The 23,346-nt window shown below is 33.4% G+C and overlaps 2 protein-coding genes across 2 annotated transcripts in view; one reads left to right on the top strand and one right to left on the bottom strand.

Moving 5' to 3' along the window:
- The window catches only part of LOC143913128 (bolA-like protein DDB_G0274169), a 60,088-nt gene extending 44,923 nt beyond the window's left edge, over positions 1-15,165 (bottom strand). Inside the window, exon 1 of the mRNA XM_077432734.1 lies at positions 14,758-15,165. Within this exon, the coding sequence (XP_077288860.1) occupies positions 14,758-14,801 (44 nt within the window). The 5' untranslated portion in view covers positions 14,802-15,165. The remainder of the gene's footprint in view (positions 1-14,757) is intronic.
- LOC143913126 (sodium- and chloride-dependent glycine transporter 1-like) overlaps positions 1-23,346 on the top strand; it is a 73,796-nt gene that overhangs the window by 29,478 nt on the left and 20,972 nt on the right. The window contains exons 4-5 of the mRNA XM_077432730.1: positions 10,095-10,326; positions 17,514-17,628. Coding sequence (XP_077288856.1) covers positions 10,095-10,326; positions 17,514-17,628 — 347 coding nt within the window. The remainder of the gene's footprint in view (positions 1-10,094; positions 10,327-17,513; positions 17,629-23,346) is intronic.

Raw genomic sequence — 23,346 nt, 5'->3', positions numbered from 1 at the left:
TAAAATAACGCCATTAACTTTTAATTTATATTTTTTAATATTCTGAATATACTACATATAACGTATTGATGTATTATATATAATGAATACATATATTTCCTCATTATCATCACGAACTTTGAGTCTTATAAATAACACAATGAAGAGTCCACGGATAGTTTGTTGCGCATTTTTACCATCCATGTTTATTTATATGCGATTGTGATGACGTTTGCGGTCTCGTTTTAAATTCACCCTAAAAATATTTGCACGCTCGGGTGAAAATTGGACTAATCGGATATAGTTGGCTAGTGTGAAAATTGCCAACTTGATTCTATTTGTATTTTAGAAATGGCTATAAATACAAAACGCGCGTGCGAATCATAATAACTTATAAATAATATCAAAGTGCGCGCGACCTTATCTTCATCAAAACGGAAAGTGTTTGGAACGTTGGTTTGTTTCAATTTAATGTTTCATATATATTCTTTTCGTCGATTAATTAAATGTGAATTTTTTACTATCCGATGGAAGCCGTAAAATATCTGTAACCGGTGGCGAGCTTATAAATACTGTGTTTTCAAGGTTCGAGATACGACATTTTTTTCGTCTATTTTGTTGTTTGCCAGTTATATTTATGTCGTATGCGAAAAATTACGACCTTCTTATTATTTCCGAAAATATGCGAGAAAAGTTACAGCCGTTGAGCGTATATAAAATATGTTTGTTTCAGAAGAAGAATTTATGCGGTTCCGTAAGAGTTAACACTTTCGAAAGAAAATGAGATTACTTTGTGTGAAGTTTTTAATAGGCATCGTTCCAGTTGTGATTAGAATGTATAGGATTTCATGTGTCGTATGAAAAACAAAAATAAAAATAAAAACAAGAATAACGCAAATCTGTTCAATTTTGCATCGACTCCATGGTTGGTAATGACATTGAGAAGATTTGCAATAGCGTATGAGAAATATAGCTGACGTCAATCGTCACGGTCAAGGTCTGATCGTCTGAAGGTAAAACGATAACCTTGCATTGTGTCTTCGTCTGTTATACCCAATTTAATTTATTGCACTTGGTTTTACAGCGGTGAACATACTGATAGTATCGCTTCTAGCACCATTTGACTTGCTAAACGAAAATTCGCACAACCTTGTATGTATTGTATAGTAAAAATAACACGTTTTCTTTGAAAAATAAAAATTTTATGTTAAGAATACAATCCTACTTATCGCTTTGAAATAATAAATTGACCGAATTGAGTGATGAAATATAAAAAAAAAATTATACAGAATTATTGTTAACTACTGTTGTGCACGTTGATTTAACGGTTGGTTTCGGAAAGGAATTGATAATATACTTTATTTTAACCGATCTAGGACGAGACTTATGTAAAATTTACGCTAATTGGATTATTCGTCACATTGCGGTGATCACAAAGACAATTTTTTACTAAAAAAATCGCTAATACGCAATATTTGGCACTCAAGTTCTTGTTAGTATGATAGTTATCGTTAGTATGATGGATTTTTCGGCTGCCAGATGTTCCGTTATAGAGATTTTAGTGACTTTGTGACCAGTGCTTTGTGACCAGTAATCACCGAACCAAAATTTACATGCTATCGCATTCACCCCCCCCCCCCCATCGACTCGTGATGGCCAGTTACATTTCGTTTCAGTTTCGCATTGCATTTTGGTCGAGGTATACAACATTGATCGTGTGTATAATTTGACTTTTATTTTTTGTTAGTTTTGAGTTCGTGTTTCATATTTGCAAATATTTAGATTAATAAAATTTTAATATAAAATACGTAAGTTGTCGATAATCTTTATTTATTTATGGAATACGTATATATTTTGTATAGATGGAAATTTATATTTTTTAAACGCCAAAAGTAATCGTCACCGTCATGTTATGGACAGCAAAGCTTTCAGTAATATTATTAAAGAACTTGTATTGACTTATGTATATCGTAATAATATTATAAACGTTATTCCATTTCATTGAAAATCAACCATTCTATGTAGATTCACACTACGAGTAGTGAAATATCTAAAATTATTACTTTATTTTTAATGTGACTTCTTATATTATTATTTATTATAATAAGTTATATTTTCTGATAGTTTATGGTACCTATGGTATTGATCTTGTACATATGTATATAAATTTATAGATTATGAGTTTTTTTTTGGCTAATTTTGATGAGGAACGTTTCAACAATGAAATAAGATACATTGGCTAACTCTAATAGGAAACGGACGACTTGGATCCTCAAATATTCAAGACTGATCAGCAACACTACAGAAATACTCGGAATAAATTCTTTACAATGGAGTTCAACCCACGGGATCGAACCCGGCAACTTCTCGGTTGTATTTATTCTAGTGGCCTAATATATTCTATTTTATATTACATAGATATATACCAGGAAAGCCTAACAGATAGATCCCAATGTGTCTTCCTAGACAATTAATTACAAAAATCATTTTTATTGAAGAATTGAAGAACACGAAATTCACAATTATTTCATTAATGAATTAATCCATAGATACATCTATGTATTTAGACTTGTACATATTTTTTTACATATTGTTAATAAATCAAATTCAGATATTTGTGACATAGCGGGTAGGACGATTTTTGCCAATTTGATGGAGGAACCGTTTCAACAATAAAATCAGATAAATTGGCAAACTCTAATAGGAATTATCTGCTTGGAGTCACAAATATCCAAGTCTAACTAGCAGCATTAAAGATTGGCACGGCATCGAACCCGGTAACCTCTCGTTACTAAACATAAATGCAACCACTGAGACGTACTGCTGGCTAATGTATTTTGTATATATGTATATTTTGAATATATGTATCTTGAAGTGGATTTCACTGCAAAAAATAGATTTCTCACGATTTTAAAATAGGCTCATAGAAGCATCACAGCTTAATTTAATTTTTTAGGTAAATTTGTAGATTAAGTACATATGTATATAGCAGGATTAAATACGGGATCGAGCCCGGTAACCTCTCGGTGCTAAACATAAATGCAACCACCGAGCCATTCTGCTGGCTAATGTATTTTGTATATATATTTTTAATATATGCATCTTGAAGTGGAGTTCACTGTAAAAAAATGATTTCTCACGATTTTAAAATAGGCACATAGAAGCGTCACAGCGTAATTTAATTTTTTAGGTAAATTTGTAGATTAAGTACATTTTTATTTATTTTTACATACATATTTTCACATACATATATACAAATATACCAGGAAGGCTTAACAGGTAAACCCCAAATGCGCCTTCCTGGTCCACATAATTATTACATAGATACATGTAAATCTAAATATCTGACATCTATAGTCAGTATACATATATTACAAACATCGTATTAATACGATAAATAACGATGAATAACTTTCATGTAACAATACGAATTTTATATTCGATAAACAACCACAGAGACATCTATGGTGAGCAATATGGCGAAACCTAAGATATAACAATAACTAAAGGTTCGCAACAGAAAATTGGGAAAGAAACGCCAATTTTACAGGAATCGTTTCAATGAAAATCAGAAAAATTGGCAAATTCTGATAAGAAACGATCGACCTTGACAAATCAAGGTCTGGCCAATAGCGAGACTGAGCGGGAATCGAACTCGTAACATCAAGTACGAGATAATTCAACATTCACCACTAGACCACGCTACTGGTTTATAATAATAATAAAAACATACAATGAAATCTTATAATATAAATAATATAATATCTTATAAGTTAATTTTATATTATAAAAATATCTTATAATATAAAATTAACAATAAAAGATAGGAAAAATTAAGGAAACACACTTTTCTGAATGGATCCTATAAACCAACCAAAAGTAACATTAAATATGTCAATGTCCGTCTGATCAGCTAAATGGTTAAAAAGCCCTATGGCTGTGCATATAGGAGTATTTAAAAGAATGTTAGTTTTCGCTATAATTGGCGAATACAGAACACATTTGCGTATTTTAAAATAATTTTCTTGTGCATAGAAAGTGAATTCGCTAAGAATTGGTGGATTATAAATTTCTCCACGAAGAACAAGAAACGATCGACCTTGACAAATCAAGGTCTGGCCAATAGCGAGACTTAGCGGGAATCGAACTCGTAACATCAAGTACGAAATAATTCTACATTCAACACTAGACCACGCTGCTACATATATGTATAGCAGCATTAAAGACGGAATCGAACCCAGTAACCACTCGGTGCTAAACATAAATGTGCATTGTTGCTGTATGAGACGTGATGAATTCAATATCTAAGACTTTTTACAATGTGGTATTAATAAATATCATATACGCAACACATACATACAATAACCGTTGACGGCGAATCATCCAAATAGTGAATTATATTTTATCCGGAAATTAAATTTCGTAGGCGTTGTAATCGAAAGCCTCACAGGGACGGAGGGGGCGGCGCGTTCGCGATAATATTAGGTTTATATGAGGCTAATACATTATACATGTTGATTGCGCACGTTGGCGTGGATTGACAGGTATTCTTACACCTGTGCCGCGGTGGATGCGGGCATGAGGGGTGGGGGCGGAGGCCTGGGGCCCGAGCGTGCGCCCCCTCCCTATCCCCGACCACATCTCATCCGTCCGGGGGCCATGTGACAAATGACAAGACCCTTGTCAAAGAGCTCTCCACACGCCCTCTTTTATTTTTTCCTCTGGCCCACCTCTCCCTATCGCTGTCTTCGTCGGACGCGAATCCGTTTTATTAAACTCGCTAAAAGAATCTGGAACGTCAAATCTGTCTGACCTGTTGAGGTGTGATCGTGTCGTGAGGTAACTCAATTGCCGTCGTTTGAAACGTCCGGATTTTGGATTTGAAAATGTTTTGGGAAATGTCCCAGTGTATCCAAAGTGACGTTTAAAGCCACCGAAATACATATGTACATAGCAAGGCAAATGTGGAATCTTAATTCGTTTGCGTTCCATTTGAATTTATTTTTTGATGTAGAAACACACCCACCTATAGATTGTTTCTTTTATGCCATTACATATGTATGTAGGGCAGTTAGATGACTTGGTTACTAATGGCCAGTTCGAGATAAATGTTTGAAATTTAGTATGAGCTTTCATAGATGACTTTTTACATACCTCCTTTACGTTTCACATGGCTTTCGTGGTAGTGGTCATTTTTATCTCTTATCCGATCGTTTTCATACTATGCCATATTGCTCATTATGTATCGTCTGCCATTACGTTGCAGATAAAATATCGTATACAAAGTAAATCTTCCTGACGTTTAACAAGCGTTGTTTAACAAGGCGTAAACTGTTCGGCCTTATCAGATTTTAATTGTTTAAACGCCTTTGATTCACTCTATATTTTATGAAATTTGCTCTATTGGTTCTCGTTATCTCTAATATATAAATATTTATAGTTTTAACTCTCATATGTATATATAAATTTCAAATTTGGCGTGTAGCTTCTTGTAGGGCAATACACGATATATATTGATTTTTGGCCAAATATGTCAGATTTGACATTTCACGGCTAAAAGTATATCTCTTCACTGGGTTTTATCTGCGAGATAATTTAGTTGATCCGATGTAGCGTGTGCGTGCAATGTGTTTGTACGGACCTAAAATAATTTCTTGATTTTTATTAAATTATTTCTTACTAGTGTTTTTACCGGGCTTCGCTCGGTATTTGTAATATAAACCGCTTAAACATGATTAATCTAATAGTAAACATTTTATTAAATTCATTTGAATACTCATTTGTTGTTTTTTATTAAATTGACTCTCACGAACAAACAAACATATATACTCTTTTGAAATGATACGTATACTAGAATCTGGCGAATCCGGGACTTCGAATCCTTTGAATAAAAAAAATCGAATGTGTTGTCTACGAACCAACCAACTAAGGTTACTTATATGCAAAGTCTCTTTTGAAATTATATTATTTTTTATTTAGCTATATAATACTATTACAATAGTGTTGTGCCTATTGATCTAAATGGGTGGTTTCGGAAAGGAATTGATACACGAATTAAAATAAAGTTATATGTTATATATAAATATATGTAAGGTAATTTATAGGCGTGCGCGCGCACGTATTGATAGAAAAAGTTGAGTGTGCGCATTACACGCTCACCGATTCAACCCGTTCACCCGTTTGAAATGATGAAGTGGATGTGTGTACGCTCCCGCGCAGAGCATATGACTCTGATGTCACCCGTCGCTCGGCCATGTCAGATGCTCCACAACTCCTCCACTTCCCTGCTTCCCCACATGCCAGCGTTGACGCGTCAGCCACATACCCACATAACCACAAACATAAATACATCGCGTTCATATTTATATATATACAATATATAATATATATGTATATAATTCAATGCAAGGTCTTTAATAATATTACTGTAAGTTTTGCTATCCATAACATGACGATGACAATCAGTTTTATCGTCTTTAACCCTTTGACTGCTACAACAACGATAAATCGTTGTTTTGAAATCGGCGAAGATTGCTACGACGATCGTTGTTGTCGTCATTAATTGTCGTATTTCAATACTTTATTTGCCAGCGCATCAGTGGCACGAAACATTTTTTTTATATACGTATTTATATTTATTTTTCAATCAAGCTTTATAAATATTTATCAATTTTTTAAAAGCTCTTCAATTTCGGGTTCATCATCAAAGTAAATTTCGGGTTCGTTGTCAAAGTCATATAAGGAGTTATTACTTGGGAATTGATTATTGTCGATAAATTCATTTTCAGAATCAGTAGAGCTGCTGATTTGTCGAGTTCCTCGGCGAGGAGCTATTATTTCGCTTTCGCCACTTTCACTGTCCGATATCATTTTGCAGAGTTAAAATAAATGGCAAAAAACAATAGAAATCCGCTTTCAATTATATAGGTCACGAGACGTCACGAATTCGAGCAATCAATCAAATGCAACTGAAATGCATACAAAATGTTTATGATACATGTTGAAAAATTATTTGATTATTAGAAACTTCGCATCCTTGTGTGTCTCGCTCACACATACACAATTAAAACCAAGAAAGAAAGAGAGAAAGACCGCTACCTGTTTCAAATGTATCGCATGTTTTAACAACGACAAATACATCGATGTCTAAAAATAGATTATTGAAAAAAATAATGCGTCGGAAACAATCGTCAAAACTTATTTAGTGTATATATGTAGGTATCTCTTTCGCACGCACGCATGTAAAAGCAAGACAGAAAGAGAGAGCGCGAGTCCACAACTGCTTCTTAAAAATGTATATAAAGTATTAAAAAAATTACGCGCGTTCGGCGAAGCAAGTATGTAAAAAAATATATTATATTTATTTTTTTATAAAGTAATTACAAATGTTAGCATTTTTCGCTTGGACATTGAAAAACCTCGTAGCAGCCAAAGGGTTAAAATATAATTTTTCATTAATATAAAATATATACGTATTCCATAAATAAATGAATAATATCAACAACTTACGAATTTTATATTCAATTTTTATTTATGTAAATATTTCAAACCACAAACACGAACTTAAAAACAAAAGTCAAATTCTACTGACCACTATACGCACGAACAATGTTGTATTTCTTGACCAAAATGCAATACGAAACTGAAACGAAATGTGGTTGGCCATCGCGGGTCGAGTGGGGGGTGAATTCGATAGCATGTAAATTTTACGTAAGTCTCATGCTACATAGATCGGTTCCACTGTAATTGTTGTTAATTGCAATGATGTTCAAAAAATAATTGCGAGGATGATGAATCCTTAATGGCATATATGAATCATTAAAAAAAATGTAGTGTACCGGTCTTTTTTACATAAGACGAAAATGTTGAAGTTTATCTGGATCTGTTTTGTGTCAAATTTCAAAGTGAAGACTCGAATTGAGAGCTTCTATTTTGTATTTATAGACAAGCAACTGAAAATCTTATATGTAGTTTATTGCTCAGAGGCATTTTTAGTGTGAATTATACACATATGTATATATACATATATATAAATAGCACGTATTCAATTTCAAATAACAGGTTAAAACAATATATTTTTAATTGCAAAGCTATAGTATTTTTTATTAATTATAATAAAAAACTAAAGCTTTTGAGAAATTCCAACACGATGTTAATTAAATTTTTTTTAAGCTTATTGTAGTTTGGTGACCTGAATTGCCCAATTAAAAAAATGTGTAACGTGTTTTTTCCAGCTCAAGACATTTGAAAGAGCCTTAAATTATTCATAAGAATAAATGTGTATAAAAATAAATTAACGAAACCATTAAGAAGACAATAAAAATGAAACGTAAAACGTCACCGTCTGACATTTTTTACGAACACTCAAATAAACATTAGGCATCATAAATTACGAAAAAGTCATACTTCAATTTGTAAAGGTCAAGGCACGCAAATACATACATACTTTTAAATCCAATGCGTATTTCATATAAAAAATATGATAACAATTTTATTAGGACGCAATTAAATATAGCATATGACCCTTTCTGGTAGCGAATCGATTGATTTAACTTTTGCCCTTATTGTTTTCCGATTTTTCAAGTTTTTAATTTAAAATCATCAAATTTAATATACTATAGTTGCGTAGGCGTGGGTTGAGGGTCCAAATGAAAGGTCAAAGTCGCTTCACAGCATTATATTGTATTTACTAAACAATTATACTGTATTTACAATTATATTGTATTTAGTAAAATATCTTTCAGCATCCACACTATTGACGGGACACCAAATAGATTTTAGAACTGCACAACCAAACTCTTCATATTTAATTTTTGTTGCCATCAATAATACCAATATATCCGGCGTGGATTCACTTTTTATATTCTCTATTAATTGTCTTGAAAAGTGCTGATATCCTTACAAACATTGAGCCTCTGTTAATACATTAAACAATGGCAGGTTTCTAAAAAACAAAAATCTTTCTTTAAATGCCGCAGATGGATTGAATAGTTTACTCAATGTTTGGAGGAATAGATTTGTCTCATTTAGTCTTGAGTACGAGTCTAGTTTTAAGACGCTTTTTTGACTGTCTTAAACTGTACTGTACTGTACAGTAGTAGACAAAAGCAGTTGCCTGTTTAATTTCAAATAAATTTAATAAAAAAACAAATGAATATTTACTATTAGATTCGCCATGTTTAAGCTGTTTATATTACAAATACTGAGCGAAGCCGGGTAAAACAACTAGTACTTTATAATGGTATGTGAGCTTTGGCCACAATTAAGTTTTGATCCTAATAGTTTGTATGAAGTTTATTTTTAAATATATTTTATTGCTTTCACCGGACTTCAAAGCAAGTTGAAATGTATAATACGTATAGTCATTTTTAAAATACTGATAATCTTGGTAGTCTTTTCACGTAATTGAATCGGCTTGTACGTCACATAATCATTTCCAGATTTATACTGAGACTACTAAGTATATCGAAATCGAATTATATCGAATGTATATACTTGTATCTACCATCTGAAGCAATTCAGCAAGAGCAATCTGTCGTTCTGAGAGAGCAGAGTAGGGGAGGTTTGAGTAGGAGGCGCTTTTTCAATTTCGTCGAATGCGATACGCCCTCACCTAATTTGATACGCGAAAGCCTTCCCCACCCCACCACCCCCTCCCCCCCTTCTAGGCGTCTTCCAACTTCAAATATTGGATCGGGACTTATTTAATGAGATTAATAACTTTTCAATTTCAATCAACTGTGCGAAATTAGCTACTCGGTGTGCTTGCACGATCGATCGTCGCGCGTCGAAGCGCAAAAATCTAGCCGCTGCTCTCCGGAGGCAGATACGAAACGCAATACAACATTAAGACGTAAATTTAATTATGGTAATATTAGCGACGCTTATTATGGTAATATTAGCGGCGCGAATTACCATTTAAATTGCGTTAGTTCAACTGGCGGGAAACCGGGGGAAAAGCTGACAATTACCGACGACTCCAAGTCATCTCTGAGACGAGTTGTGTTTTCACCGCTTTCACTCACACTCCCACCCCTCTTTAGACACGTGTTACTATTTTGCTTTTAATGTGTGCAATTCTGTGTATGCGTTTCTAAAGGTCGTTTTCGTTTCAGATTGCTACAGTGGAAGTTACGAGAACGATTGCAAAGAGAATAATCCCGGCACCCATATGGACCAGGTGTACTATAATAAAACGTGCACTACTGTGGAAGATATCTGCGAAAAATTTCTACATTTAAAACCGATACTTGGAGATAATCAACAATGTATGGATGAAGATACTGGTAATACGATCCTTTGGAGAAAAACATTGAAGAGAGTGTTGGCTTCAGAAGAATACTACAAGTGAGTTGATTTTTTTTTCGAAAAAAATGTGTCGTTTCATATTTAAGAGGGCTGGATACCCGAAACCTTAATTTTGTTGCTGTTCTTTTCTTCGATATATATACATATATTGAGTGAATGTACATATATATTGAGTGAATGCGACAATATATTATATATATATATATATATATATATATATATATATATATATATATATATATATATATATATATATATATATATATATATATATATATATATATATATATATATATATATATATATATATATATATATATTGAGTTGCGCTTCGACCAGATAATACCTACATATTTTAAATCGACAAAATCGAGGTTTCGTATTCTCCAGTTTTCTCCTCCGAAACTCGACCAATTTAAAAAAAAATGTCACCATCGGTATAAGAAAGATATTTTATATGTTTGTGTGCTCGTATTTTTTTTAAAATCAACCGTAAAATAAGCAAGCTTGACTCTTTTCGTGGGTGTAAAAAAGAGGCGATTTTATAGATGTTTGGCGGCTCCTAGCTCCTATAAAAAATAGCTAATCAAAAATATAAAACCACAAACACATGATTATGGTGGATATCCATAGCATATTAAAAATAATTTCTCTAGTGCCATAATTGAGGAAGGGAGAAGTGTAATAAGTTTGTATGGACAAGGCGCTGGTATCCAGTCCTCTTAAGGATAGATTTATTTTTGATACCTTAAACAAATATAATAAAATGTAGTATATTGTTGTTTTAGTATTTTGTAAATGGGTAACAAAATCAAGATTAGCCCAAGAAAGTTTAATCTTTTGTGATGTCAAAATACATATAAAGGTTTTGGTTTGAAATTGTGACCCAATAGTTCGAGATACATTTATCGTAAATAAATTATAGGAATATCAATAAGTTATTTTAATCCATCATATATGTACGTATGAGTCTCATTAAATAACGAGATTGGTTACAATTGCCCGTTAGTATTTTTCTAAAGATAACAAAAGGAACTGTTGGTGTTATAAATTTAATAAGTAGTTTTAATAATGATATTTTGTGCACAGATATTGTTTGTCCAATTTTGAATTTGTATCGAATTTTAAGTTTGTATGTAGATGCTGGAATAAATCAGGTTTTTCTTTTCAAGGGAATTTATGTGGTAATAACGGTTTTTTATAATGATAAGAATGATATTAATTCGTTCAAATATTTTTCATTTAAATTAAATCAGAAATTTTGTAAAAAAATCTAGCATAGCTATAACAAATCGATCCCTTTTAAAAAGAAGCTGCTCATATGAATTAAAGATTTATATGATTTTTTTCAATGACTTTGAGTATCACAATGCGCTGGCAAGATTTGGATCCTATTATAATCCAGTTCGGTCATCTCCTGTCAGAATTTTCAATTTTTTTCTGATTTACTTGTTGCAACGATTCCATTGAAAAATTGGCACCACAAATATTATAAGTCCTGCTTCAAAAAAATGGTATCCTTTGAAGGGGAAAAGGGAAATTCAAAGTTGTTTATATTATTATCTATTAATATATGTAACTATATATGTACTTTTATACTTGTGTTGTGTTGATTTTGATAAATTGAGCATACAAATTTTAACATGCACGAGTAAATGTATATACATATATTGCTTTTGATATTCGTCATATAAATTACATACGTATTAAACTTGCAGAAATCTCATTCATACAGTTTGAATCTAAGTTTCGTTATACTATGTATTTATAAAACATTCTACGTTGATCCGCTTAATTTGAAGAGCTTTCAAATATGCTAAAACATCTTATTTGAGCGACTATTCATATTACGGAATCATTTATTGCCTCACACACTTTACTACGAATGGAATTTCAATTCAAAAAGTGAATATTCCGTAATGGGATGGTATTTTCAATATCTAAGGTAACGATTTATAATTTGTTGTAATTCATAGGATGCTTTTGTTAGAGCCGGGAATTTTTTTATTTATACAAGTGCATAGAGGCAGACCAGCTTCATACATTGGGGTCGATATTGAAACCCAATTCAAGTGAAATGTAATTAGTAACACGAAATTTTTTTTATTCGTAGCTGTGTTATTATTTAATTACAAATATAAAGCGGTTCATAGTAATGACCTGTTATTATAGAGCCGTATTTTTACTTTATGTCCACAATCTCGATTGAAAATTAGTTTTAATTTTTCCGACGGTCAATTCAATTTGCCTCGGCGATAGTGAAATAGCTCATTTTTGGCTTTTGTCGTGACTGTAATTTATTTCGAAATGTGTTGAGTAATGAAATGGAAATGTAGGCTGACCTTCTAAGAATGGCACACGTACATTAATTTCCGTAGACGACTACCGGCTGGTGGAAAACTTGGTCTAGCCGAAGGTCGATAAGTGTTTGAGTAAAATTATTGATTTTCCCACCGTCTATTTTTTTTCTAAAGGCCGGAAAACTTTTTTTATATCACTGCAGGTCTGTTTACATAAGAAATCCGTAGGAAAATTTTGACGGGACAATTCACGCGATACTGCCGCATAAATATGGGCGAGGCTTTTTATTTTCAATAGAGTTGTGTGTTTGTATTATTTTTATATATTTTTTTCGTCGCGAATTAAATTTAAATTTATGGCAGCATGTATATAATAAAGAAACGAATAATGTCTTTCCCTCACACACACCATTACAAAGACGCTGCTTTTGAGGCAATAATTAAACCATTGTTTACCTCGTAGATGCGAGCCTACACAAAGCGAAGTCAACCCCTTTTTATCATTTATATTATTGCTATTGTTGTTTAGTGGGCGTGTAAGATAAATATAAGAAATAAAAATTGACTAACGCTTGTAAAACTATGAGATTATTATTATATTTTTATTTTTAAAGATAAGGTAAGTAAAATCCTCTTCAGATTAAGCTCTCTTAAGCTGAATCCGATTTAATTTCTATCATATATATCATTGACTCGATATTGTTTTTCCAATAATTTTCCTAGTAAACAGCCAGCATTATGGCTCGGTGGTTGCGTTTAATTAATTAATTATGGACATTTTATGAACAAGTCTCAATCCATAGATATCTCAATGGATTAGCCACTCGAAATACAGCGATTTATTTAATAAAAATGCTGCAATGTTTGTAATTTATCGTCTAGGAAGCATTGAGGTCTACCTGTTAGGCCTTCCTAGTATATATATACATATATGTAAATAAAATAAAATAATCTATTTTTCACATGAAAATTAGCTTGGTCATTAAAATCTTATACGTTGCAAAATTGGTTCGTCAATTTGGTCATATAGTTTATATTATAGCTTTATTAGATGTCAATGTTTAAACATTATTATAAAATAAATGCTAAGAGTGATTGTCACAGAATTTCAAAGGATCTTAATCTTAAACTAATGCTGTTATTTTTTTTCAAATGATATATGTAAGTAAAAACATGTAAAAATTATAAAATTTCATCGTTTGAAATTTGGTTTGGAAAAAAAATCGCATCTGTTCACGCTTGAGACGATTTTTTATTATTATTATACATGCCTGCTAAGATTTATGGAAATTTGACTGTTCTTGCAGAAAAATCATTAAAAAAGTGATCAAAACTTTTCTCTCTACCATTCTAGTATGCAATTTGTTCATACATATAAATAGCACGTACCATTCCCATCATGGTACTACTTTCTTATGGAGTGACTCACCGGTATCACTTACATATATTAATCATGAGACATTTCACTTATATTGTATTATAAATTTAGAATAAAAAGTCAAATTTGAAAGTTTGCATATTTTAATTTAGAATTTTATAGCTTTCGTATATTGTGAGATAAGTATTATTAAACGAAACTTTTAAATTCCCTATGGAATTTATAATGAGCTGTTGAAAATGTTTCGTTTAACTATTAAGAAAGGAACTTTTGTTTTCTGTTAAAATTAATGCAACCAACTGCTCGGCAATAATTCAGTTGCATTCTGCATTTCGAAGATGCAGCCACTTTAAAACTGCACAGATTGCAAAACTCAAAAAAAAAAAAAAAATTTCGATCGTATCCAAGGAAAACAAACGTGCGTGCGAACCGTTTTGTCTTACGTAATTTATTCACATAACACTTTCACTAACTGAAATCGAAAAAAAAAAATCTGCGACCACCACACGACATTCTCAACGCTCAATTCATTTACATAACATTCATACGAGACCATGAATCGACATCGAATACGTCGCGATATTTCTATCGTATCTTGCGTTTCGATCAGTTTTACTACCACTTCCGGTCGACTGAAATAGACGAAACTTTCACGACATCTTAAATAATAGCACAGCCTGAACATGCACACAGTATTATATTTATAAAAGTATACTTAGCAAACAAAAAATAAGTCAACGGAGCACTCATATATGTGTATATACAAAATTCCATTTTTATATTCATTTATACCTCAAATTTTGTGGTTCTTCCGGTTTTCCAACAGTAATTCCCATATTAGAAAATAAAACTTCACACAATAGTATCGTATAAATGAACTTTGATTAGTATAGAAGTGTCACTTGTCATCGTTGTATCGATTTTCCGTAGCACATTTTTGTTTATTTCCGATTGGCTTCGTTGCACTTCCGGTCGGGTCGACTTTCCCCGGTGAAAAGCGTCGGTTTTTCACGAAGTTTGAGGAGCTCCGTCAGCACGCGTCGTCGCGCAAAAAGCGCCGGCGAACTTTTCCAACTGTGGGGGAAAACGCTCGCGAATCCGGTTATAAAAATGTAAATTGGCGCGAGCCAACCGGTTGTCGTTGCCTCGGACCGGTTCGTCGTTAACGCGACTGTTTTAACGGCAGCGGTCCGTTAAACTGGTGTCCGTGATAGACGTCGAAACGGCATAGGCTCCAAATAAAATAGAAATAAAGACGAAAAAAAAAACGGTAGGAAAAAATTTGTATGGCGTGCGTTTGAACGAAAGACGGTCGTTAGTGTTCGAATAACTCATACGCGGGGTCTAAAGTCGAAGTTATTACCATTATGTTTATTTCGTGACGGGAAAATGCTACCTTGCAAGAAGACGGGCCTATTCTGTGGCAATTTTGCCAAATTTCGACCTGCTGGCTTTTCCACGAGGGAAAACTATCGACGGCATGAAAATTTTATGAGGATTATACTCTGGATTATACGGCTGTTTTTTACAACTCATTTGAAGCTTTAACCTTTTGATAGTATTGAAATGAAAATGTTATACTAATTAGTCACGAATTTTTGTCCGCACGAAGTAATAGTCTCGATATTAATATTTAATAAGTCAAATTTTGCTTTAGGTCGTCGACTTACTAGCAATTAGTAATTCATTACTAACAGACATTACTAAAAAACTAAGTAGTAGATTCTATGACAGAATCACTAATAAACATACTAACACACCTGTGAAGAGTCTCGGTGATTACAACAAAATGTCTATACCTTTCAGGTATAAACACAGATTACCTAAATACCACCATCTGCTTTAGATTGTCGACTTTAGAGAGTATTTAATTAATATTATGTATTAGATGTATTATGAGCATTTATATATATGAATTGTAAATAGGTTTTTGAGCTCTTTTTCCTATTATGTTGTACATTAACATTAGAATAATATAATACTATGATTACTAACAACATTAAATTAAAATTGTAAAATAGAAAATGATCAGTAGATCAGTAGCTATAATAACGAGAACCAATAGAGCAAATTTCATAAAATATAGAGTGAATTATAGGCGTTTAAACAATTAAAATCTGATAATGCCGTGTCATGGCGAACAGTTTACGCCTTGTTAAACAACGCTTGTTAAACGTCAGGAAGATTTACTTTCTCCGTTTTAAAAACGCGTTGTATACGATATTTTATCTGCAACGTAATGGCAGACGATACATTAACGTGTATTGATGACCAAAATGAGCAATATGGCAAAGTATGAAAACGATCGGATAAGAGATGAAAATGACTACTGACACGAGAGCCATGTGAAACGTAAAGGAGGCATTTAAAAATAGATATAAAGATGTATTGTGAATATAATTTATTAATAATAAAAAGCATTTAAAAATCAAAATCAATAAGTCAAATTTCAATATTAATTTCATTAATTCGTCTAGTGTGACGTTGGGACTTATTTATGTAAGGGAGCAATTTAAACGTCCATTTTATAAAATACATGTGCATTTAGTAAAGCAATTTAAAAAAAAATTGTATTTTAAAAAAAGTTTCTGTACATTACAAAAACGGATACAGATTGGATTAGAAACTTTGTTTTGATCTTTGAAAAAGTATTTGCTACTTAAAAATCGGATGAAATGTGCGAATACCAAAATACGAACCGACAACGACCAACGCTTCTCTCTATTGTATTCCTTCTTTTTTACTAGCCTCGTTTTACTTCACTTTCGAATTTTTCGTCTGACGAAATTTGGCTTCTTGTCCGATCGTTTTCAAACTTTGCCATTTTAACTTGAATAACTTGAGATTTACAAGAGACATTGTATAGGAGACGCCAACTTATAGGAACGGTTTCAATACAAATCAGAAAAATTAGCAAACTCTGAAAGGAAACGATCGACCTGGAGTCACTAAACAAAGTCTGGCCAACAGCTATTAGTGGAAATCAAACCGTGATCACTCTCTCGAAAGCATAACATCCTAGCATTTAATTCAAGGTTTTTATTGATTCTGCTGGTGACCTTGACTATTTTTTTTACTCACGTGTCTCACTTTCAATGCCTTCTTATTTGTTCAAAGCATACAAATGTCAATACTTGATTTGTACGTCCCCATATTAATGTGACAAAAATCTATTTGCATATATACGAAATATAATATTCCACGTTTGACATATTCAAAGTTTCCTATTCACATTAATGTAAGTATAGTATTGATCTACGATCCTATGGCAAGTAGAAATGTATGTTTACCATGTATATGTTTACGATTATTTGCATGCGAAATTTATTGGATTATATACGGAAAAATGCCATAGAACCAAATGGCATACAACGTACATAATTCAATACGAAATTTCATTGGCAATGACACAACTTTTGGTAGGAAACCATTATATACGACTTTTATTTTTCGATATACACATACATAGGTTTCAAAATCGAATCCAAAATTTTCTGTATAATAATTTTCTGTCTATTACTCATATGTATTTTAAATTTAATTTACAGCGAACAAGTTTTGGGAAAGGGCAATTCAACATGGGAAGACTTTGGAGATATGCAGTGGCACTTGGTCGGATGTCTTGCACTCGCTTGGGTTATTGCATTTTTGTGCGTCATAAAGGTAAAAACTATACATATATATATATACATATTTCATACGTACATGTGTATAAGTAAAAGTCATAAAAAATGCATTATGCATGTGTTGCTGCGAAGCATAAAATTTAATAGGGTGCTTCATAAGTAACGGAAGCATTGTGTGGTCTAAATGGATTTAATAAAAAAATTTAGCCGCACCATATCAAGTAAAATTTGCTGCAATTTTGATAGGGATTTTGAGATATAAGTATATCAAAAGCTTTTGCTTGAAAATGGCATACTTTTAGTAATAAATTAAATAATATTAAGTTTATATGACGGATTGAAAACCAGACTGGTACAAGTGACATTTTTAAAAAAAAATCTGGTTTAAGTGCTAAAATAATAGCATTTCATATATGCTATTATTTTAGCACTTGAACCAGATTTTTTTTAAATATCACTTGTACCAGTCTGGTTTTCAGCCCGGCATATGAGATGAGAGTAAAAGAATTAGCTTTACCACTGTTTAATTGAGTTGAAAAGGGGTGGTAGAAAGTCGTGGATGGATAGCTAGCTGTCATCGCTCCGATCTAACGCAAGATTCCGATGAAAATTTTAATGAGTTCTTTAATGATTAAACTCCTCTAGTTTTATGTCGGAGACATTAGCTTATGTCTGTAAGATATTAAAGCGACCTGAAGAGTGGAAGTGGTTCAAAATCAGATCAGAATATTTTGACGAGCAGAATTGTCACTGAACTAATAGAGTGAAGCTAATAAAAATAAAAAGCTTGTAAAAATGGAACTTTTTTTGAAAATTTTGTAGTTAGAGCTAGTACAATAGAAAGATTTTCAAATTTGTTTTTAAATTTAAAACTATAGATTTGAATTTATCTTTTTATGCTAGGGACTCTCATCTTTATTTCAATTTCTTATTAAATATATGTACATTATGTTTGAAATTTTATTACTTATATTATGCTTTGACTTGAACTTGACTCCGGGTTCCGATCCGATACAAAAACAGTCTACAATCTTAATCCAAAAGTCAAGAGATAGGCTGATTTATTGAAACTGCTTTCAAGGTTAATGAAGGGTTACCCAAAATATCTTTATCATGAGGCTATTATTCCACCAACGAATACAGTTTGAAAGTCGTATAATGAGACGGTTGTTTAGCTTTTACATAGTATAAAATAGGATTTATGCAGTAAAATGTCAAAATTCATGGCGTTGTTCGGGTGAGTGAAGTTTGAATAAACCATTGTCAGGAAAATTTGTAGGGTTTTTCCTTGACACTTGCTTTACTATACTAAAAAACCACTAGTCACTATGTTGGATGTCAAGCGTCCAGTTAAAAATGTGCATGTTGAGCTAAAATAATCCAAAATCTACGAGGTAAATTATTATAATTAGCTATAGCAATTAATTAATCATGTATTAAACTTCGAATAATATAAAATAAGTGTAAGAAATGAACAAAACAATGGCTGAAGCCAAGGCGTAATTTTAAGGTGAATATCATTCTCACACTGACCGTTGAGCGTGGCATATACTGAATTCCCCTCTCTTGCATCTATGAGGCACGTATACAAGGGGCTTCCCGCGAAAATAATTATTTGTGTTGATTTGATCAATTTATTTTTATTTAGTAATGCCATAATTTAAATCCTAGAGGTTTTGACGGGAAATACATAAAATATGAAGACCCTGCATTCAGTATATTCGGAGAAATAAAATAAAGTATAAGTCATGGTCACTCGCTATTCATCACAGTGCGGAAAGTGTTAACCTAAAACCATTAATATAGCAGACAAAATTTGAAACTGTGAATCCAATTGAAAACTGTGTGTATATTTGAAAAGCATACATAAACAAACAAGCATTCAATTTTTAACGGTAAAAAAAATTGAATTATTAACGAAATTTAATGAAAAATTTGCGATATTTATGACTCCCTCTATTTATTTATTTATTTATTTAAAGTTTGGACCGTTGTAGCATTACAGGAATTCCTAATGCGCCACAATGGTCAAAAATATAACAGAAAAGACAAGAAACAAAATAATAAATTAGACATAACAAAAACAAAACATATATATACACAAACAACTAAAAATAATAATTATTATTATTATATATCGTTTATCGTCTTGAATGTTTACAAGGTTTTTGTATTTCGTAATATTCTTTCTCGATTATGATTTTCAAGTTATGAATTCCATAAGTCCTCACCAGATAGAGTTTCAAAATTTGTCATCCGGACTGACCGAAACCAATCACGACAAGCAAATAATACACCACCACCACGTCGATCTACTCTATCGCGACGATGCAGCCTCCAGGAAGAATCAAAAAGTTCAGCATCAAAAAATGATGAAGTCAACCATGTTTCCGTTAGTGCTACCATATCATCACAAATATGTAGTAGAAACGGCTGAATTAAACGCAGCCAGCTTTGTCCTGAGACCTCGTGCATTTTGGTAATAAATTACCAATTTTCGGTCTCCCAGTTTGGCGCGTGACTTTCTTTGAGACAAGAAATGGCAGTTTTGATTGAGCCAACGGAGGTTGAGCCAATGGAGACGAAACGGAAGAGGAAGCAGAAGAAGAAGCCAACACAGTCACAACAGAATCACGACTATCAGGACCATTTGAGCAGGCAGATGTAGGAGAAGAGGCAAACATCGACGTCACTGCGACCGTTTCCATAGAAGATTCACTAATACTTGCAGACGTAGTTTTAATATCAGGCTTCAAACATCTAGCAGCTCCCGTACAAACATCAGCAAATGAAACACTTGGGCGCAGCTCTAATGATGAAACAACGTCAGTGGCAGACATAGAAGTAGTATTAGTATTCGATTTTTTATTCTTAATGCTCATTCCCCAATCTTTAAATCTACCAAAATGAACACCAGCAGGCCAAGAACCAGCAGAAAATAACAGGCCAGCGACAGAAGCAGGAACAGATACCTTAAAGGATGTATAAGATCCTCGTGCATTAAGAGGGGAAACCACAATGCCATCCTTTAATCCACAGATGGCACTAACGTGAGTCAAAACCTCGTCACACGAAGTGTCCAATGAGAGCTTCCATATATGTATATTGACATTCCTTTTGACGGAAACAATAATTCCGGAAGCTGCTGTTCCCACCTCAAATTTACGTCTAAGTGGAGGTTGTTCAGCCGAAGGTCGGTCAGGTAATGCGGGTTGTCCAGGTTTTTCATGATTAATTCGCAGACCAGATTTACGTCTATTTCTTTTCTTTTTGCCCATCTTCACGGCTGCATCAGCAACGAGAGAAACAGAAGGAGAAGGCACAACACTTCTAATAAGTACAGGAGAATTCAAGCCTCGTATTAACTGCTCTAAGGATGAAAATCTTTTCTCAATACGATCAATTGCATTGACACATAGTTCACGCCACATGTTACAACAATCGCCCATTGTAAAAATTCAAATAAAAAAAATAACAAAATAATAATAACTCTATGTATGTATACGTATACATATACATACCTACTAGTGGTTTTACCCGGCTTCGCTCGGTGTTTGTAATATAAACCGTTTACACATGACTAATCTAATAGTTAAAATTTATTTGAATAGTTTTATTTTATATAAATTTATTTGAATACTCATTTGTTTTTTTTTATAACATTAACTCTGACGAACAAACAAACTATATACTGTTGCGTAGGGGTGGGTGGAGGATCCAAGTAAAAGGCCAAAGTCGATTCACAGCATTTATTGATGATTAAGGAGATACACGCACTGGCAGTGCTCAGTCCAGAATGACCTGATATCGCCTACGTACCGCCTTATAAAGGGTAGATCTCTCAGGACGTCTAATTTGTTTACCTATTGTTATGGTCACGTACGGATATGTCTTCCCACGACATTCCCACGACACGTTACAGGTCGATTCTGCGAAAGGACCAATACCAGCCAACTCGGTCGCCATTGCTTAGCCTACATGCACTTAGCTTGTCGCTAATCCTTAAAACCACTTACACCGGTCACACGGTCTCTCAGGACGCTACCCGGCCTAATCCGATCGCAATTACTCGGTGGCTCTTTTTAGTATACGTAACAATACTAAGTCTCTTTCGAAATTGTATGTATACCAGAATCCGGCGCCTGCGCCCTCAGCGCCTTCGCCCCCGGGGACTTCGAATCCGAATCGAAAAAACAAAATCGAATGTATTATCTACGAACCAGCCAACCAAGGTAACATATGTATATGCAAAGTCTCTTTCGAAATTATATATTACTAGCTGTATTACCCGGCTTCGCTCGGTATTTGTAATATAAACCGCTTAAACATGACTAATCTAATAGTGAACATTTTATTAAATTTATTTGAATAGTTTTATTTTATAAAAATTTATTTGAATACTCATTTGTTTTTGTTATTAAATTGACTGCCACTAACAAACAAACATATATAGTAAGTCTCTTATAAAAAAATTAATTTACGCCCCCTAGGGCTTCGCCCTCGGCGCTTACGACCCCGGGAACTTCAAATCATTTGAATTCGAAAAAAGCGAATTATTTTTCCGATGACGTCACGGATTTCTACGACCCAACGAACGAAGGATACATACATACATACAAAGTCTCTTTCCGAATTTTATATATTAGAAGATATGCATTCATAAATATGCACGGATAAGATAGTCTTTGATGTGGCATTAAATATCGTGCATAAATCGCATTATTAAGTCACGTCGAATACGCAAATACTCCCCGCGGAATAAATCAGTTTAAATTCAACGGTTTTCAAAATACGGCCGCGAGATAAGACTTGAATGGAACTTGGAGGGGAGGCTGGGGTAAATTTAGCGCTAATGGACAAGCGGGGCTCTGTTGAAGCGAACCAGACTCCTTTTCATAGCTCGCGATGAGACTTTTGAAGAGCCAAGGGCCACTTGAAGATTTATTTAAAAAGTTTCCTCTTTATCTTCACTTACCGCACCCACTCCGTGTTGCTTTTAAGCAGTTCAACTCCTTTCAGTATTAACGAAAATTTACTATGAAAATTTCCCTCGCCGTGCACGTATGTATGTATCCATACATATATGCTGGTAGCCACTTGTTTATCTCTTCACTAGGCCATTATTGTGTTTTTTTTTTTTGCTTTCTCGTCTCTCATACGGATGAACAACGCTTCAAACACTCCGTTGCCAATCTGTGAAGGTGAATTTCACGGTCACGACCGTGAATGTAACTTTGCCTTGTTGCGTTCAATTGCGTATCGTTTAATTTTAACAACTCACCTGTCCGATTCTGTAGTCATAACAATGTCAGGATCGGCGTGTCTATTTTTTTTTCATTGTCGCAATAATCATTTGTGGAAAACATCTTTTGTTTGTTGCTACAGCAGTGGTGACTTGGATAATTCAGCAGTTTTATCAACTGGTTTTGAAAGGTCTTAATAATCGACGTAGCTAATGAACGAATCGATAAAAATCGATAAATTAATTTTTCGACGAGACGACTTTGTCGCGACTCGAACCGATCACCCCAAATAGCCTGAATATATGTCATCATCATCATCATTTACAGCCATTCGCCATCCACTGCTGGATGAAGGCCTCTCCAACACGCTTCCACTCGTCTCTGTTTTGCGCAACACTCATCCATCTCATTCCGCACATTTTCCTAATTTCGTTCACCCATCTTCCTTGCGGTCTTCCTTTTACTCTTTTGCCTTCTCTCGGGTACCATTCAAGCACTTCTTTCGTCCACCT

The sequence above is a fragment of the Arctopsyche grandis genome, chromosome 6 (genome assembly GCF_051622035.1).
Source record: "Arctopsyche grandis isolate Sample6627 chromosome 6, ASM5162203v2, whole genome shotgun sequence".
NCBI classification, from domain to species: domain Eukaryota; kingdom Metazoa; phylum Arthropoda; class Insecta; order Trichoptera; family Hydropsychidae; genus Arctopsyche; species Arctopsyche grandis.
This window is presented reverse-complemented; position numbering and strand designations above follow the sequence as displayed.